The 15,114-nt window shown below is 44.6% G+C and overlaps 1 protein-coding gene across 1 annotated transcript in view; it reads left to right on the top strand.

Moving 5' to 3' along the window:
- The window catches only part of CELSR1 (cadherin EGF LAG seven-pass G-type receptor 1), a gene marked incomplete at its 5' end in the record, with an annotated part of 169,542 nt that overhangs the window by 88,899 nt on the left and 65,529 nt on the right, over positions 1–15,114 (top strand). The window contains 3 exons of the mRNA XM_082061971.1: positions 4,276–4,498; positions 8,142–8,257; positions 11,227–11,315. Of these exons, the coding sequence (XP_081918097.1) occupies positions 4,276–4,498; positions 8,142–8,257; positions 11,227–11,315 (428 nt within the window). The remainder of the gene's footprint in view (positions 1–4,275; positions 4,499–8,141; positions 8,258–11,226; positions 11,316–15,114) is intronic.

Raw genomic sequence — 15,114 nt, 5'->3', positions numbered from 1 at the left:
TTTGTATTTCTTTTCAGTTTTTCAATCATCATTGATTATTTATTCATTGAACTCTTCCATTACTTTGTTTGGAATAGGTCAGAGGAGGACCAGATCTTCTAGCCAGTCTTTTCCTTTGCCTGGTCTGGTTATGTTACACCTGATACTGGAGTGTCCTCACCTACCTAAAATTAATAGGAGAAATTTTATGATTAACATCTTTGTAAAGTTAGTCCTAAAACTGAAAAAGAGATACATGAGAGGAGGAAGCAGTATCAAAAGCAACTACCACATTGTGATCTCAAGAGCTCCAAGACCAGGAAGCACTACATAAAGGGCTGTGTAAAAACCACAGGGCCTGTAGTTTTAAGAGTCATCAATATTAATTGAGAGCAAATAAGATCAGCTACTGTCCTTTAACAGTGAACTATTTGCTGGCTAGGACCAGAATTGTTTTGAAGCGCAGGAATCTGCCGGCAGATAACAGGCAGCCATGGCCTGTGTTATCTGACAGTGCATGCTTTAGATATAGCAGCTGGAGGGACTAAACTTCACATCTCCTGCTTGGATTTCACAAGGTTGTGATAAATAAGCAGTTTTTTAAGTGATTCCTAAAATGCTGGCCAGTGTTTAAAATGAAATTATAATAGCCAAGGAAATGCCATGAGGAGCGAAGGGGAGTTTCGCGGGCTGGGTGAGGGGGTGAGCCATGTCAGCATCACCAGCATTGCAGACCCACTCCAGGCTGTGTGGTGAGTGTCCGGGCTGTGCTCTTATCACCCTCCAGACCCTCGCTGCACAGCAGCTCTCCCTCCTTCTGTACTATTTTTTCCCACCAGAATGCGAGACATCCCTCCGACCCTGAGCTGCGGGCAGGCACCCAGGAGCGTTTCATCCCTGGGGCTGGCGGGTGCAGATCCCTTCAGCTTTCCCTTTTCAGCTCCTCAAGTAGCTCTTCCCTTCCAGCCCGGACTCCAGCCAGCAACCAGCCTGTCCTTCACGTCCATGCAGGCTTTGGTTCAAATTTTGAGGGCACTTTTCAGGCCTCAGAGCAGTGCTATGGGGTGGAGATGTGTCCAGGGTGAGGTGGCCGCCCTTGGAAGTGGCAAACTCGAGAGCCAGACAAAGGTGTGTTGTCTTGACAGAAGGGGTTAGTTGGGTGCCCCTGATTAAAGCCCTGCCTTGAATACTTGCTCACATAGCTACTTCATAACGCCAAAAATGCCACATTTCTAAATAATTTCAGGCACTTTTTTTACCTTGGGGAAAAAGGATAAATAGGGGTTTATCAAGCTTCTTAGTAGACCTATGTGCTTTGAAGCACAGTGATATCTTGGAGTTACTGTAGAGATTTCAAAACTACTATTTTCATATATTTTGGTAAATACACATAAAATATGAAAATTCAACATCAAAGAATATGCATCAAATGCAGTTCTCATTTACATTATAAACTAAAGAGAATTCAGAATAATTTTAGTAACTGGGACATCAATGATGCTACAGCTGAATGAATATAGGACAAAGGATCTTATTTAAAGTTGAACTACATTCTTTTAAATTACTTAAGTATCACAATGAAAAGCAGTCAAAACATAATTCAATACAACTTTTCTGTAACCGTTCTTTTCTCTTAAATAGTTGGATGCCTGTATAGGTATCTAAACAAGTGATCTGTACATTCTTACTGCAGAATTAATACAGAACCACCAGTGGCTTCCAGCTTAGGCTTTTATATTCCACCTCTGTATTGCCATGGCATTTCCACAGCGTGCTGCAGTGCCAGGAATCTCTCCTTTTAGCTCGCTCCTTTTTCTTGCTGTGTATTCAAGCCTGAGCGTTATTTGCTTTTGCCAAATATATCATTCTGTTTTCAGAAAGCCTTGAAGATTGCATTCCTCTCTGAGTTGGAGAGTTATTTCACAAAATACCCTACGATTTTTTTTAAAGCAACAAGCCTGTGTTTAATCTTTCTTCAGAAACTGTGTTTGTCCATTTTTTGAGAGTTTTGGTACACAATATGTGTGTGTATTAAGGGGGATGGGCTGTGCTTGTGCAGCGGATCATCAAGAAGTGTTTTCTGTAGTGTCCTCTTAGTGCATCCAGTGTGTGTGCATGCTTTGTTTTGCACATCCAGTACACTGAGGGAATTTTCCCTCTTGGATGATATATATAATTTCTCACAAAAGAAACACATTGTAGAGCATTTTAAAGTACTATGGGAGGTGTATTCACATAATCTTGCCTGATACTTACAGTTAATAAATGGAAACAGGATGATATTTATCAAAAGGTTTTCACGGCATTTCAACTTAATACATTGAAGTGAAGAATATGGGAACATCAGTGCTGAATCAGAAAAGCTCTAAGCACAGGCCTGAAGCTGAACTCTCAGCTACATGGTTTATTACTTGAGAGGTTTTGGATTGCACTCCCTCTAGGATGACGGGAAAGATTTATTTCATAATTTGTTAACTGCAAGAGTTATTATTATAGAGAGATGTGTTCAGCTCCCCTGTGCTTTGTATCACATCCCTTTCAAATATACTGAAACAGCCCAGTCTGTTGTTTGCCAGGAGACAGACAAATGCATTGGTCGGGAGGCAGTTGTATGGTGGCTCCGCTCATGTGGGGAGCACGGAGCAGGACCAGAGGTGGGTCCTCCGGAGCTGAGCCCACCTGGATGGGATGTGCATTTGGCTGGCAGCATGGTCCCAGCACTCTTGTATTTGCTCCTGCATTTTGCTGGCATAAATCGTACCTGCCTGAAAAACATATGATGTTGATGTGAGAGGAGAAAGGCAGCAAAGCTGGAGAGCCAAAATGGCTCGGCTGTCCACCTCACCTTGTCTCAGAGATCGCTGCCCCCAGAGCAGTGGCTAAACCAGCTGCACACCGTTGCAAAATATAACCTGGTGTAAAACAGAGGTGCATGTCCAGGTCTGGATGCGGCAGCGCGGGCAGCTTTGGCGTGGGAACCCGCGGGAGCAGGGCTGCGGGGGCAGTGACTGGAGCAAAACTTTCTGCTTTAATTTGCCTTTGTTTGTGAGTCACTGCCCACAGCTCCTGCTGCTTTTACTTTCCTCCAGGAATGCATTTGCACGGTTTTAACTGTGCTTGAATTAATGTGATTGTATAATCTGGTAGTGAGTAATCATGCAAATATCAAACTGTTGCAAATACATTCATTCCTTCAGCTGGTTGTGTTGAGTAGTTTTGCTCTACATTTACTCGTCAGGCACTGTTACTGGGTAAAATTCAGCTATGTATGCCATCTTCAGTTTCTCTGAAGAGTTTTACATGCAGGATCTGAACATGCTTTATACCTTAGGAAGACACATGCCAAAACGTAAATGTTAACTAATTAACTCACACAGAGGGTTTAGCTTCCCGTACAATGATTAATTCAGCAGCTGCTTTTGTCCCAACCGCAGCAGATTTTTTGAAGTGAATATCTTTTGTATGTTATATTTTACAATTGTGATTCACTCTCAGATTTTGGGCAAACACAAGAAAAATTATGGTGTACATAGAAAGGAAGACACCTCATTCTTTAGTATTGCATTTAACACACCTTAATACAGACTTCTGAGTTAATAAAGACAAGGCATTTGGGGGGAAAACAGGTTCAGCAACCCATACAGAGAATCTGTAATTTCTGCGAGGAGTTACTGTGCCCGTCTCTGAAGAGTTCAGAAGATGGCTGTCACCTGCAGGATACACGGGAAAAGGTGGAAGCAATATGTATGTCATTGGTATCCTGCTTATTCTTTCTATAAACATTTTGCAACCATTGTGGCGAGCTCAGCCGTGCCCTGCTGCTGCCATGGGCAGCAAAGCCAAATTCCGCTCGAGGCGAAGTGCAAACACTTATCTGTTGACACAATTTCCAACCCATAGTGAAACGCCAGAACAATTTACACATATTTTGGTTGACAGAGAGTGTGTAAGTTTTTAACTGTTGATGTTACCTCCTCCCATATAGATCTGTCTGTCACCAGCTTTATAGTTATCACCAGGTCTGGCAGCAGCCAAGGAATCTGAAAACTGGGGCCAGTGTTGTTGGGTATTTGCAAGAGGATTGCTCAGCAGATCATATCCCGCACTCCCCTGAAAATTCAGACTTGAAAGACGATGCAGCACCCTTACCCCCTGCAATTACAGGCTTGTGCCTTGATTGCAGAGCGGGTCAGGCGTAGAACTTTGGAAGTAGCTTAACCTTTAGCAGAGCCACTCTGAGCATCACAGCTTGCTGCTGGGGTGAAGTGTCCCTGACGTCTGCTTGTCCCCTTGCAGGAGAGTACTGCGAGGTGAACGCGCGCTCCGGCCGCTGCGCTCCCGGGGTGTGCAAGAACGGAGGAACCTGCGTGAACCTGCTGATCGGCGGCTTCAAGTGTGAGTGTCCACCGGGCGAATACGAGCGGCCGTACTGCGAGATGACCACCAGGAGCTTCCCCCCGCAGTCCTTCATCACCTTCAAGGGGCTACGGCAGCGCTTCCACTTCACCGTCTCCCTCATGTAAGTCCCAGTGGGGAAGGGCTCTCTGGCTGGTGGCTTCTCCGCTTAAGCTTCAGGGGCTGCTTGTTAAATATTGTCACCCACCAAGTTACCTACGTGTACAAGTCACTCTGGGGGATTGCTGACAGTCACTCCTGCAAGTTGGGCACAGTTGTGTTATTTGAAAGCATTTGATTTTCTGCCCCACTGAGGCTGCTGCTGAGGTGCCACCTCCTGACCTTTCTCTGCTGCAACTGGGGGCAATGGCACGGGGAGAGGGGACACCAGGGCCTCTCTGGCCACCTCTCAGCAGCCCTTGGCTGGAGAGGCGCAAGGGTGGGTGGTGGGTTTGACACTCTTACTAGTTGAGCTTTTGGCCTCCTGACTTTCAGGCCAGCTCCAGAGCCAACCTGTTCACGTTGCTCATTTGGGAGCACTCTTCCCTTCTCTTGTTTCCCAGCCTGTGAGAGGACCTGGTCTTGTTGGGCAGTGGCTGAGCACAGGCTGGTCCTCTTCAGGTCCTTGCTCTCCGTCGGTTCCCAGCCTTGTGCTTGGGACAACCCCAGCTGTCCCAGCTCCTCACCTCACTCCTCTTGGCCTTCACACCCAGCTCCTGCTTCTGGTCCCATCCCAGCTACCAGCAACCAGCCTCATCGCCATCCCATCTGCCTCAACATCCCCACGTTGATCAATCTTCTCCTGCAGTGGCTGTCACTTTTCCCATGGGGACACTCAGGGAGGCAAGGGAAGCGATGGTGGTGGCCACTCCGAGTGGAGCAGGGCTCTCCTCCCCTGGCTCACCCATCCCAGGGGAAAAAACCCTCTTCTGGGGAAGACATGTTGGGCAGGCATAGGGCTTGCGTGCCGCGGAGCCAGAGCTCCAGGTGCACACACGCCTCTTGTCCTGAGAGGGGCTGGGTTTACAGCGTTTCCCATGGTTTAGATGGTCAGGGTTGACCTTTGGTTCTCTCTCACGGTTGACTGTGAGTAAATAGCACAAAACGTGTTAGCCCAACCCCAAAGGGCAAGGCTGGGGATTTGTTGACAGGAACAACAAGAGCCACAACGACAAATATGTTTGTGCGTCTGTCCAGAGAAAGTGCTCAAGGAGGACACCACGTCCCATCCAGCACCCAGCAGTTTCCTGGTGGTTTACATCTGTCAGGAGCTAGGCAGCTTATCCATTTTATCTTTCATCTGCCTTAATCCCAAAGTATGAAATTTATAGAATCTTGGCATTTTGGTTAAATCAGAAAGCACAGACGTGGTTTGCATGCCAAGGCAGAGAAGAGGTGCGCCTCTGAAGATCATTTTAGAAAAGCTGAGGAGCAAAAGGCTCTGTTGGACTTGTCAGACTTACAGTGAGTGCAAACAAAGGAGCAGTCTGGGCTGGCTGCCAGCATAAATTACCTGCACTGCCCTTGGCTTGTCCCCGAAGCCACGTGGTGTCATTTTTCAGGCTTTCAGGAGCAGATCTGTGACACATAGGGTGCTTCAAGTTAAAGTGACTCAAATGCTCTGTGTGGGGTTTACCGAGAAACAGCAGACTACTGTAGCGAGGTAGTGCTTCCACCATGGTTTCTGCACCATCTTTAAAACCAAGATGGTATATTTAGTCGTAATCATGAGCTAAACACTTTTCAGTCTACCCAGAGTGATTATGAAACGTCTAGACCATCATGGGGTTCATCCTACACTGTCTGGGATAACGATACATTTAGCTTTTCATACCTGAAGTTCTCTTTTATCTGCACTTGTTATTATCCTTCAGTGCAGATGGAAAACATTTGTAAAATCCCAGGGTCTGTAGCTGCCCTCAGCCTCAAGTGACTCATGGCCCACTCCTGACAAAGGGCAGCATGTTCTCCTTATCCAGTCTCATAACTAAAATATGATTTTTTTGGTAAAGTATTTAGGTTACTGACCAGGCATGTTTTTCTGCTCCCAACATTATACATCTTCCTTGCTTCCTTCCAAGACTTGCTACTCCTTCACTCCAAGAGGCACTATCAGTGGAGAGGTTTTCTCACTATTCAAAATTTTCTAAGAAAGTGTCTTTTGTTTCCTGTGATGTCCTCAGATTAAAAATATCCCTTCTATTAAAAACCGATATTTTTCCCCAGCTGGTGATAACCAGACAAGTTCAAGAGCAGAAGTGTTTTAAGTTTTAGTGTGATACAAAGGATGCTTTTGACTAGTGGCAAAGAATGGAGCTGAGCACACGCGGAGTAAAGAAGTATAAAAAATAGCTTAATAATGTTAATACTATGATAGATATTCTTTGGAGTTTATGTTTTATTGGAAATGTCAAAATTTTGACTTCTGTATTTTGAACCAGAATAATGCATTTTCCTTCAAAAATAATAAAAAATGTATGGAATAGAGAATTCCCATTTCCATTTAGCTTCAGTTCAGGGTCCTGGTTCTGAAAGGTCTTTATTCAGTTTGATGCACAACATACATATGTATGACAAACAACTTTTGTTAGAAAACGTTCTTTTAGTTTTGAATTTTATTTCAAATACCAGACCTTGATATTCCAAATATTGCTTCTTTCACGTTCTCTGAATGTGGGTTTTGTTTCATTGCATGAGAGTCTTTGCTAGTAGACATGAGAGACACAAGAATCATTTCTTCTGTCCATGGAAGGCAGTTTTCATTAGCTGCGTTCAGCATTTGATTCATTTGTTGGAAAAACGGGTTAATTTAAATCAAGCGTATTTCCTGAAGTTCAAGATACAAAATCAAACTACACTGCCATTTGGAAACACAAGAAATTCCCATGGTTTCTCTCTCTTTCTCTCTTTATATATTATTAATTGTTGTAAAAATGCCTATGTGAAGTGCAATAATTTTTTTGCATTTCGAAGTAGATGAAAGCTGTGTGCAAATCCCCGAAGATAATAGGATTCAATTTAAAATTATAAAAGACACACCACTCAGAAATTTGCAAGGAAAGTTATTTGCTGACAAAATAATTAGGCGTCTTTGAAAGTGGGGTTGCCTCTTGTTCAACTGGAAAGGTGTGAAACATCCCATATGAGAAGCACAAGAAAAGTAAAACCAAAAACCACCCATTGGCACTGATTTAGTGGAATCATTTAAGTGTTTATTTTCCTTCCTCCGATTGACTGATCTGTTGATTGATGAACCCTGGTGGTCTATGTGGCATTATTAAAGTAACTCTTATCTTTCTTTTCCCCTTGTCTCCCCATCAGATTCTTTTTAATCTGTTGATAACTCTCCTTGTACCCTGTAGCATTTAGACAGGAAGCAGGCAGCAAGTATCCCCCCCCTTTGATGTGAAAATGCTTTCTAGTTTTCAAACTGTTTGCAAAGTGTAGTAAGTGCTACTGTTTGGCAAGTGCCAGATACTCACACTGCATCATGCGTCTGCCTAATTTTACCCTTTGGGAGGGTCAGCATCCGCAGCCGATCTCTGCAGAGTGGATTTCTGTAATTTCCATCTTGCTTACCTCTCTCAATTATGAAGGAATAGATTTATCCTGCCGCTGGCTCAATTTTATAATTTTCTATCTGCAAAAGATGCAAAGGCTTGTTTTTCTGCTAACTATAATGCTGCCTTTCCTCTGGGCGACTTGACCGTCAGTCTTTAATTCGTAAGCCGTTGAGCAGGAGCTAACCCCTCACCTCTGCGTTCCAGGTTTGCGACCAGGGAGAGGAACGCTCTCCTCCTCTACAACGGGCGTTTTAACGAGAAGCACGACTTCATTGCCTTGGAGATCATCGAGGAGCAGATCCAGCTCACGTTCTCTGCAGGTGACGTGTCGCTCAAGTCGAGCATTTCTGCTTGTGGTCAGGAGACCTTAACCGATTTGGAAATGCACTTCAATACAGCTGTTTGTTGCCTTGTTAATTGAGTAACCAGCTGACATTGTACAGTGAACAACTGATGCAGGGTGTTGGAAAGTACTCCAGATTGTAGCGGTTTGTGGTGGTAACGCTCACTGTTGTAGGCGGGAGCTTGTCAGCGTATCAGTTATAAACGCTGGAGTTTATGACTACTATAAAAGATTGGCACTAGCCTGAAAGTTGGCCTCTGAGCCAATGTTTGCTTAAATGAGACTTCATTTTATCACACTGTGATAAACGTTGCGTGTTTATATATTTTTGCAGTATGTCATCAGTGAAAATAGGTGCATAAACATTATCTAAAAAATGCACACAAGCCAAGTGAAAAGCTAGCAAACAAGTGAAAACTGCCTGCGGTTCGTTAGGGATTGATAATGAGCAATGCCATCGCTAGAATCCACTGCTGCGCAGTAGAAGCACATTCCCCCAGAAAAAGCTGTATCCCACAAGGAATTCTGGGGAGCTGAGCTGTCCACCCGTTGCTACGGTGGGCTGGGAAACAAGAAACAGAGGCTTTGGCATTTGCTCACTGTCTGCAGTGGGACAAAGCCAGCGTCCTTTGGTGCCTGTGGGAGAGAGACGGGAAAGCAAGTGGAGCTCAGGGGAGAGGTTTCTTCCAGAAAATGAGCCCTGGCAGTGGCAAAGCTCTTGCTGATGAAAGTGTGATCATAACAAACCCTGACAGTTCCAGCCTCAGCAGAAGAGTCTTTCCTGAGTTGAAAAAGCCCAAGTTCCATCCAAGAACTTATACCCAGCTGTGCTAATTTCCATGACGGGGTAGCAGGTGAAGCTGTTAGCATGCAGCTGTACTGCATGGCTGGAGCACATTGAAGCCACCAGGAGTCACCCCGTGGACTTCAGCCGGCTTGCTGAGGCTCTTGGAGTCCCTCTTGGTAGACCACTCATGTTCTTCCTTCAGCCCAGGAGCTGGTCTGTGAGTCCAGGAAGGCTTCAGTGGCTTTACTGAATCTCAGCAGGGCAGACAACCCCTCGTTGTCACAGGTTTAGGGGATGTTTTCCATCAGGACAGAAATAAATATCTGGGAAGGGCTGTTGTGTAGGTCAAGTGGGGGAATGTGTAGGTCAAGTGAGACATTTGTACCTCTGTACTGGACACAAATTGGGGAAGTAATCCTGTTACTTCCCATTCTCCGTATTCAGGATAGGCATGTGGGCTCTACTCAACTCTTTATTGTGGTGCAAAGTGAGACACTGGAAGCAGTAAAGCAGTAGAAGCAGAGGCGCAATCCGTGTCAGTGTTGCACACTCATCGCCAGTGATGGTTGCTGCCATCAGACCCCATGTTAAATCCTGTGTGACCCCATCGATCTACCAGCGATGCTTAAGTGCATATCTGGACCCTTTGGGTTGAAGATATCCGGTTTCATTGCCCCTTTATTACCTTGAAGATGTCCAAATTAGATTTTAAGGCTTTTGACTGGATTAGTGTAGTGAAATAACATGCTGCAGTTGAAGACATTTGCTTTCTTCTGTGGGTCTGCTCCGCCTGTCTAAACTTGAATCAAATTGCTTGAAAGGCACCCTGAGGAGAAATGAGAAAAAATAAATTCTACTTGCACTTATATGCATTTAAATGTGGAGGAACTCTTTTAAAATACGTGAAACTAAATTTAGATTTGCACTGTTGCACCTGAGAGCAAGTCTGGTCCTGTATATTGCAAATGGTATTTTCTTTGGAAGGAGAATGGTTTATGTTTTATAGTTTTAAGTGGCTTTTAACGAACAGTACAAGTTTTGGACATCTGATCTGATTGTTTTACCTGTCGCAACAACTTTTTCACAGTAAGAAAAGCAAAAGGATTGGAGACTGCTGATCTTCCTTTTGCAGAAACTTGATAACTGAATAAAAAACCTAATTTTTACCACAGATTTTTTATCAAGAAATGACAAAAAACATCACAGCAAGATGTCAAGTGAGCTAAGCTGAAATCTGTATTGTTTAAATGACAGAAGTATATAGGGTGGGAGTTAAAGGAGAGTAGGGGACATGGGAATAATATTTGTTGCAAATAGAGAGTAGAAAGTACATTTTAAACTCAACAATACTCTGAACTTTATTAGCCTACGGGAGAGAGTTATTTTTCCTGTGGTTTATTATGTAGAATTTTCCAACTGTTAAAAAAAAAAGGAAAGAGGAAAAAAAAAAAAAGTCGAAACCTAGCAGTGCCTTCTCCGTGCCAGGCCTTTTATGTACTTTCAACACAAATGTTTATTTTGCTGCTACCTTGGAAAAGATATGCCTGGCTACTGAGCTGGTTCTGCTGAGTCAGACCTAACTTAAAAGCTTCAGCTTTCCAACACTATGGCAAAGACTTGCTCTCAAATTTAAATACTGAAAGGCTGCCGATAATTTCGTTAATCACTGGTAAAATTTTGCTTGGACCGAGGTTACCATCCATGGGTTTTATACTAGAGTACTTTTGGATTTCAGTTTCTCCGTTCTGAGGAGGAGTCAGCTTCCCTTCCCTGACAAAGTGTCCTGGCACAATACTCCTCTTATCACTACACCTCAAAGTGCTGCTTTGGGCACAAATGCAGAAAAATTCATTTACATTTTTTCCTCGGTTGACTGCTTGATCAATAGCTGCATCTGCTACTGCACCTTGCAGAATCATAAAAGGAAATAACATAATTCACCAAATGTGCCAGAAGCTATTTCTGTATTTGTGCACCAGAATAATTCTGTGACACTGGGGATATTTACTGTCTCGCACGACAAAAACCCAAATTCCACCATGATGAAGTAAGACGGCTGCTTCCTGTGCCAGATGAGGGTCTCCCCATGTTTCGGTTTAGTGCGTGGTGGAGTTTGCAGTGATGTTGTCTTATTTCTTCCCTTGTGCCTGCCCTTGCAGGGGAGACAACCACTACGGTGGCACCGTTCGTTCCCGGAGGGGTCAGCGATGGGCAGTGGCACTCGGTCCAGGTGCAGTACTACAACAAGGTAAGACTCACTGTGTTGGTGATAACTCTGTTATTTGCAAAGTAAGAGAGACGTGGGTCATCTGGCTCTGTCCCAATGCAGGCAGTTGACCTGAATTTCGTTTCTTTAACCAGGCACATTGCTACAGCTCTGCACAAGTGGTTCTGGTCTTGCTCACCTTGCCTGGGACAAAAATTCCCTCTGAGGGCTTTTGAGTTTTGTCTCAGGAAGGCAAAATCAGACCTAGTACGTTCTTTTCAGAAGTACTGCCAGGGATACCTTCAGGTACTTGAAACTATTTTAGTTTGCAGTTCTTTAAACCCTCACAAGTGTCAGTGTTATCTAAAACAACTGATTCAATGATTTGGATCTTTTTAAAGAACTGTGCAGTGCAGGAGCCTTCAATGTAGTAACTACAAACCCCTAGTGTGGAATTCTCTGAAGCAAAGCACAATTCTTCCCCGTAACTGTCTTGTCTTGTGTAAAATGACCAGTTTAGCTAGCACAAGCTTCCCTGGTTTGGAAAATTAGATTATTAAATGGTTGGCACTTTTCACTAATCAAGGAATATCTTACTAAATATTTTTTTTGTCTGCTACATGAAAAGATACACAAGAGAAGTGCACAAAGCATTGCTGAACACAGCCCATGGCACTCAGAGGTGAGCTCTGGGGTCCGAGTCCCACAGCTGCACCCTTGGTAGCTGACAGTAGTAAATTCACTTTGACTGAACTAAGGTGGGGGCTTTGTGCAAACCAGCCATTTCATGATGAACCAAAAAGCAGGCTTTTAGGGTGTATGGTGTCACTGTTTACAGATAGATGTCAGAGCTCTTCTATAATCTATAACAAAAATTAGAGAATTCATTTAGTTACTGAGAAACACTGCTTTTAAGTCTGACATGATAGCATTATGAGGGATTGCATAAGGAAATAGAGGCGCATTGTTGGCTGTTAAAAAGGAAACGGGATACTGGTGTAGGAAACTGAATGGAAGATGAAGGATTAATATGATCAGCAAGTTCTTTATTTCCCAGCACTGCATCCTTTCATCACAGTTTGTGTGGCAGTTTGAATGAGAGGATTAAAATTTGCTTTGGACTTGTAGATAGGGTCTCCCAGGCTAAGGATATTTTATTGAGGAAATAGAAACCTTTTTATTTAGTTACTTTATGGTAAAAAATAAAATTTTAAAACTTATAAGTTTTGTACTTAATATACTCTCTACTATCCAGAGCACAGAGAAGCAGAAGAGAAACTTGGTGTGTCCCCATGAACACATCTGTGGACACTGTGAGGCTCTTCCTTAGGAACTGCAACATGCCATGTTTCCATAGTCTGCATATTTCTTAGTGAATCACATCAATAGACTGAGCGGCACTTGCTGGGGCAGTGGGGGGACGCTCCAGCTTTCAGGCTCCTGGGTGGAGGAGGAGGGAGGGCAGAGCTGCAGCCGCTGGAGCCACTCGCTGAAGTGCTGCCGAGCAGATAAAGACCCCAGGCAGCCCCACAGCACTCTTTAAAAGGCAAAGAGATCTGACACAGATGTTAAAAATAAACGCCTGCCTCATTTTCCAGGCTTGCTGCTGTTTAAGCAGACTGGTAGGTGAGCCGTGTTAGCAGCGGGTGTTTTCCTGTTGTTAACGCGTGTGCCCTGTCATCATTTTCTTCTTTTGCCCCAGATTTTTGAAGGGGAATGAGCCTGTGCCTGCTGCACAGGAGGAAACCCAGGGCAGAGAGGGAGAGCAGAGGGGCCGTGCCCAGCAACACAGCTGACTTCACTGGCTTTGCCACTCACATGATGTACAAGTGACAAAAAGCAGGGTCACTGTGTGGAGAGCAGCAGTGTGCCCTTTGCTGTCCATGTTAGAGAACTGGGTCTTCACCTTCCTCTTAGCAGTATTTATTCCAGAATGGTTACATTTGGGCTGGCAGAGGGGAGCTCACAATCTTGAGCAAACGGCACAGGGGGGATATGCCACCCTGTATGTATTTAGTGCACTTTTGGGCCTCTCGGCATGCCTGAGGATTGCGCGTGTTGCAGCAGCTGTGCAGGACGGAGCGGGCGCTGCGGGGCCGCGGCAGCCGCAGGCAGCTCTGCAGATCTGCCCGCCGGGCTGCCCGCCGCGCCCCGCACCAGGTATTTGTTTGTAAAGCAGTTCCTTGGCTACTTCATGTTTTAACAAAGCTGGCGGAAAAGTTCCTGTGAGGAGGTTGAAAAGACAGAGACAATTTAGGGATTTGAGTTGTGCCAAGATAAGTGGGATGCTGTGTCTAAACTTGACACAGCTAAGACATGTTTGAATAACAGACTACCCAAAACTCATGAGTTTGCTTAAATTATGTACTCAGAGTATTTTGCTGATATTGCATCCTTTGACTCTTTCCAAAATCCTCCCGCACAGTGTCAGGTCCTCATCCCATCACTACTCAGCCCCTTGGCTCTGCTCAGACACAGTGCAGCCTCCGAGCAGGCACAGCTCCCCTGGGCTGTCTCCCTGCTCCCTGTCTCCAGGCTGTGTTTGATCCCCACCTCCAGCCCCTTCTGGACTCCCCTCCCTCCTTTCTGCCTCCAGCTCGCTCTGGCATTCTGCAGCAGTGCCCTGTCCATGGCAGCAGGGCTGCAGGGGCTGCCTGCGGCCTCCTGGGGCTCCTTGCCCCTTCTCCCATTCTGCTGCGTGCCTGGGTAGCTTCTGGTCTGTGCTCTTTTTTAGACATCTCTTCCAGATACCGTCCATTTGAAATGTGTAACCTGTCATCCCAGATACCCATAGAGATCCATTTTATTCATTTGTCCATGTCATGAATTAAAAAGCCCTTAGAGAGGTATTTTTACCTGCTCTTTCTTATACTTCACTCACGTTGCTTTTTGCTCCGTCAGCAGGTGTTCTTTATTTAATAAATACAGTCACCTTTGCCTATCCATTCATCAGTCCATTCCTGTGTCATTTCTGTGCCTTTTTTTGCACAGCAAAATCCATGCAGACATATTTAACTTTTCTTACTAATCACACTGCTGCAGCTGAGTGCTGCCAGGCTGCTCGTCCTACTACTGGGGTCATGACAGCTGTGCCCGTCCTCTCTCTGCTCACCACTGTGTCCTCAGGCAGTAACAAGCTTCTTTGAGCTGGACCCTTTCCTCCTGCCTTGGAAATGTGAGACACGTGGTGCAGGTTGAAATAAATAGCAATTCAAAACTTCCCTGTTGTGCTCACAGCAAGTGTTTGGGGTCAGGTACTGTCTTAACTTCATCTCTCTTTCCCAGTTCCTTTTATTCTCAAATTTCTTTAAAGTATCTTTTTAAAACCTAAGCTAGAATCTGTTCAGTTTATTTCCTTCTTTCTGCATTTGTGCAGCATCTAGCCAGCAAAAAAGGGTCCGGTCTTCTTTGGAGCTTTCAGATAATGCTGTAATTCACATAAGGAGTATTAGCTTTCATCACAGCTGAGGTTAATTTTTCATCTTTAGGTTTTGAGGAGAAAGACTAACAGGCTTTGATACATAATCTAAATCACTTCAGTCCAAAGCAAATTTTCCTATATGAGTTTTCACAGCTCTGAAAGCTGTTCCTGCAATCCGAGTTGGTCACGGTCAGATACGAGCAAAGATTGAGTGATTTTTGGCACCTGCAGCTCTGTGGACAATATTTGGCTGAGCATCACTGGAATTTGGACTCCAGGAGTGGGGACTTGGATGCCGGGGAGCAACTCTGGTGGGAAGCTTCTGCAGCAGCAACACACAGTTTTGCAGCATCCTGGTGATGCTGTGACGATCCACAAAGTTAGTTTTATAATAACAGCCATGAAATAAGAAGTGTAGAA

This window comes from Streptopelia decaocto (assembly GCF_964273445.1).
Source record: "Streptopelia decaocto genome assembly, chromosome: 1".
NCBI classification, from domain to species: Eukaryota; Metazoa; Chordata; class Aves; order Columbiformes; family Columbidae; genus Streptopelia; species Streptopelia decaocto.
Note: the sequence above shows the minus strand (reverse complement) of the source record. Positions and strands in the feature narration are given on the sequence as shown.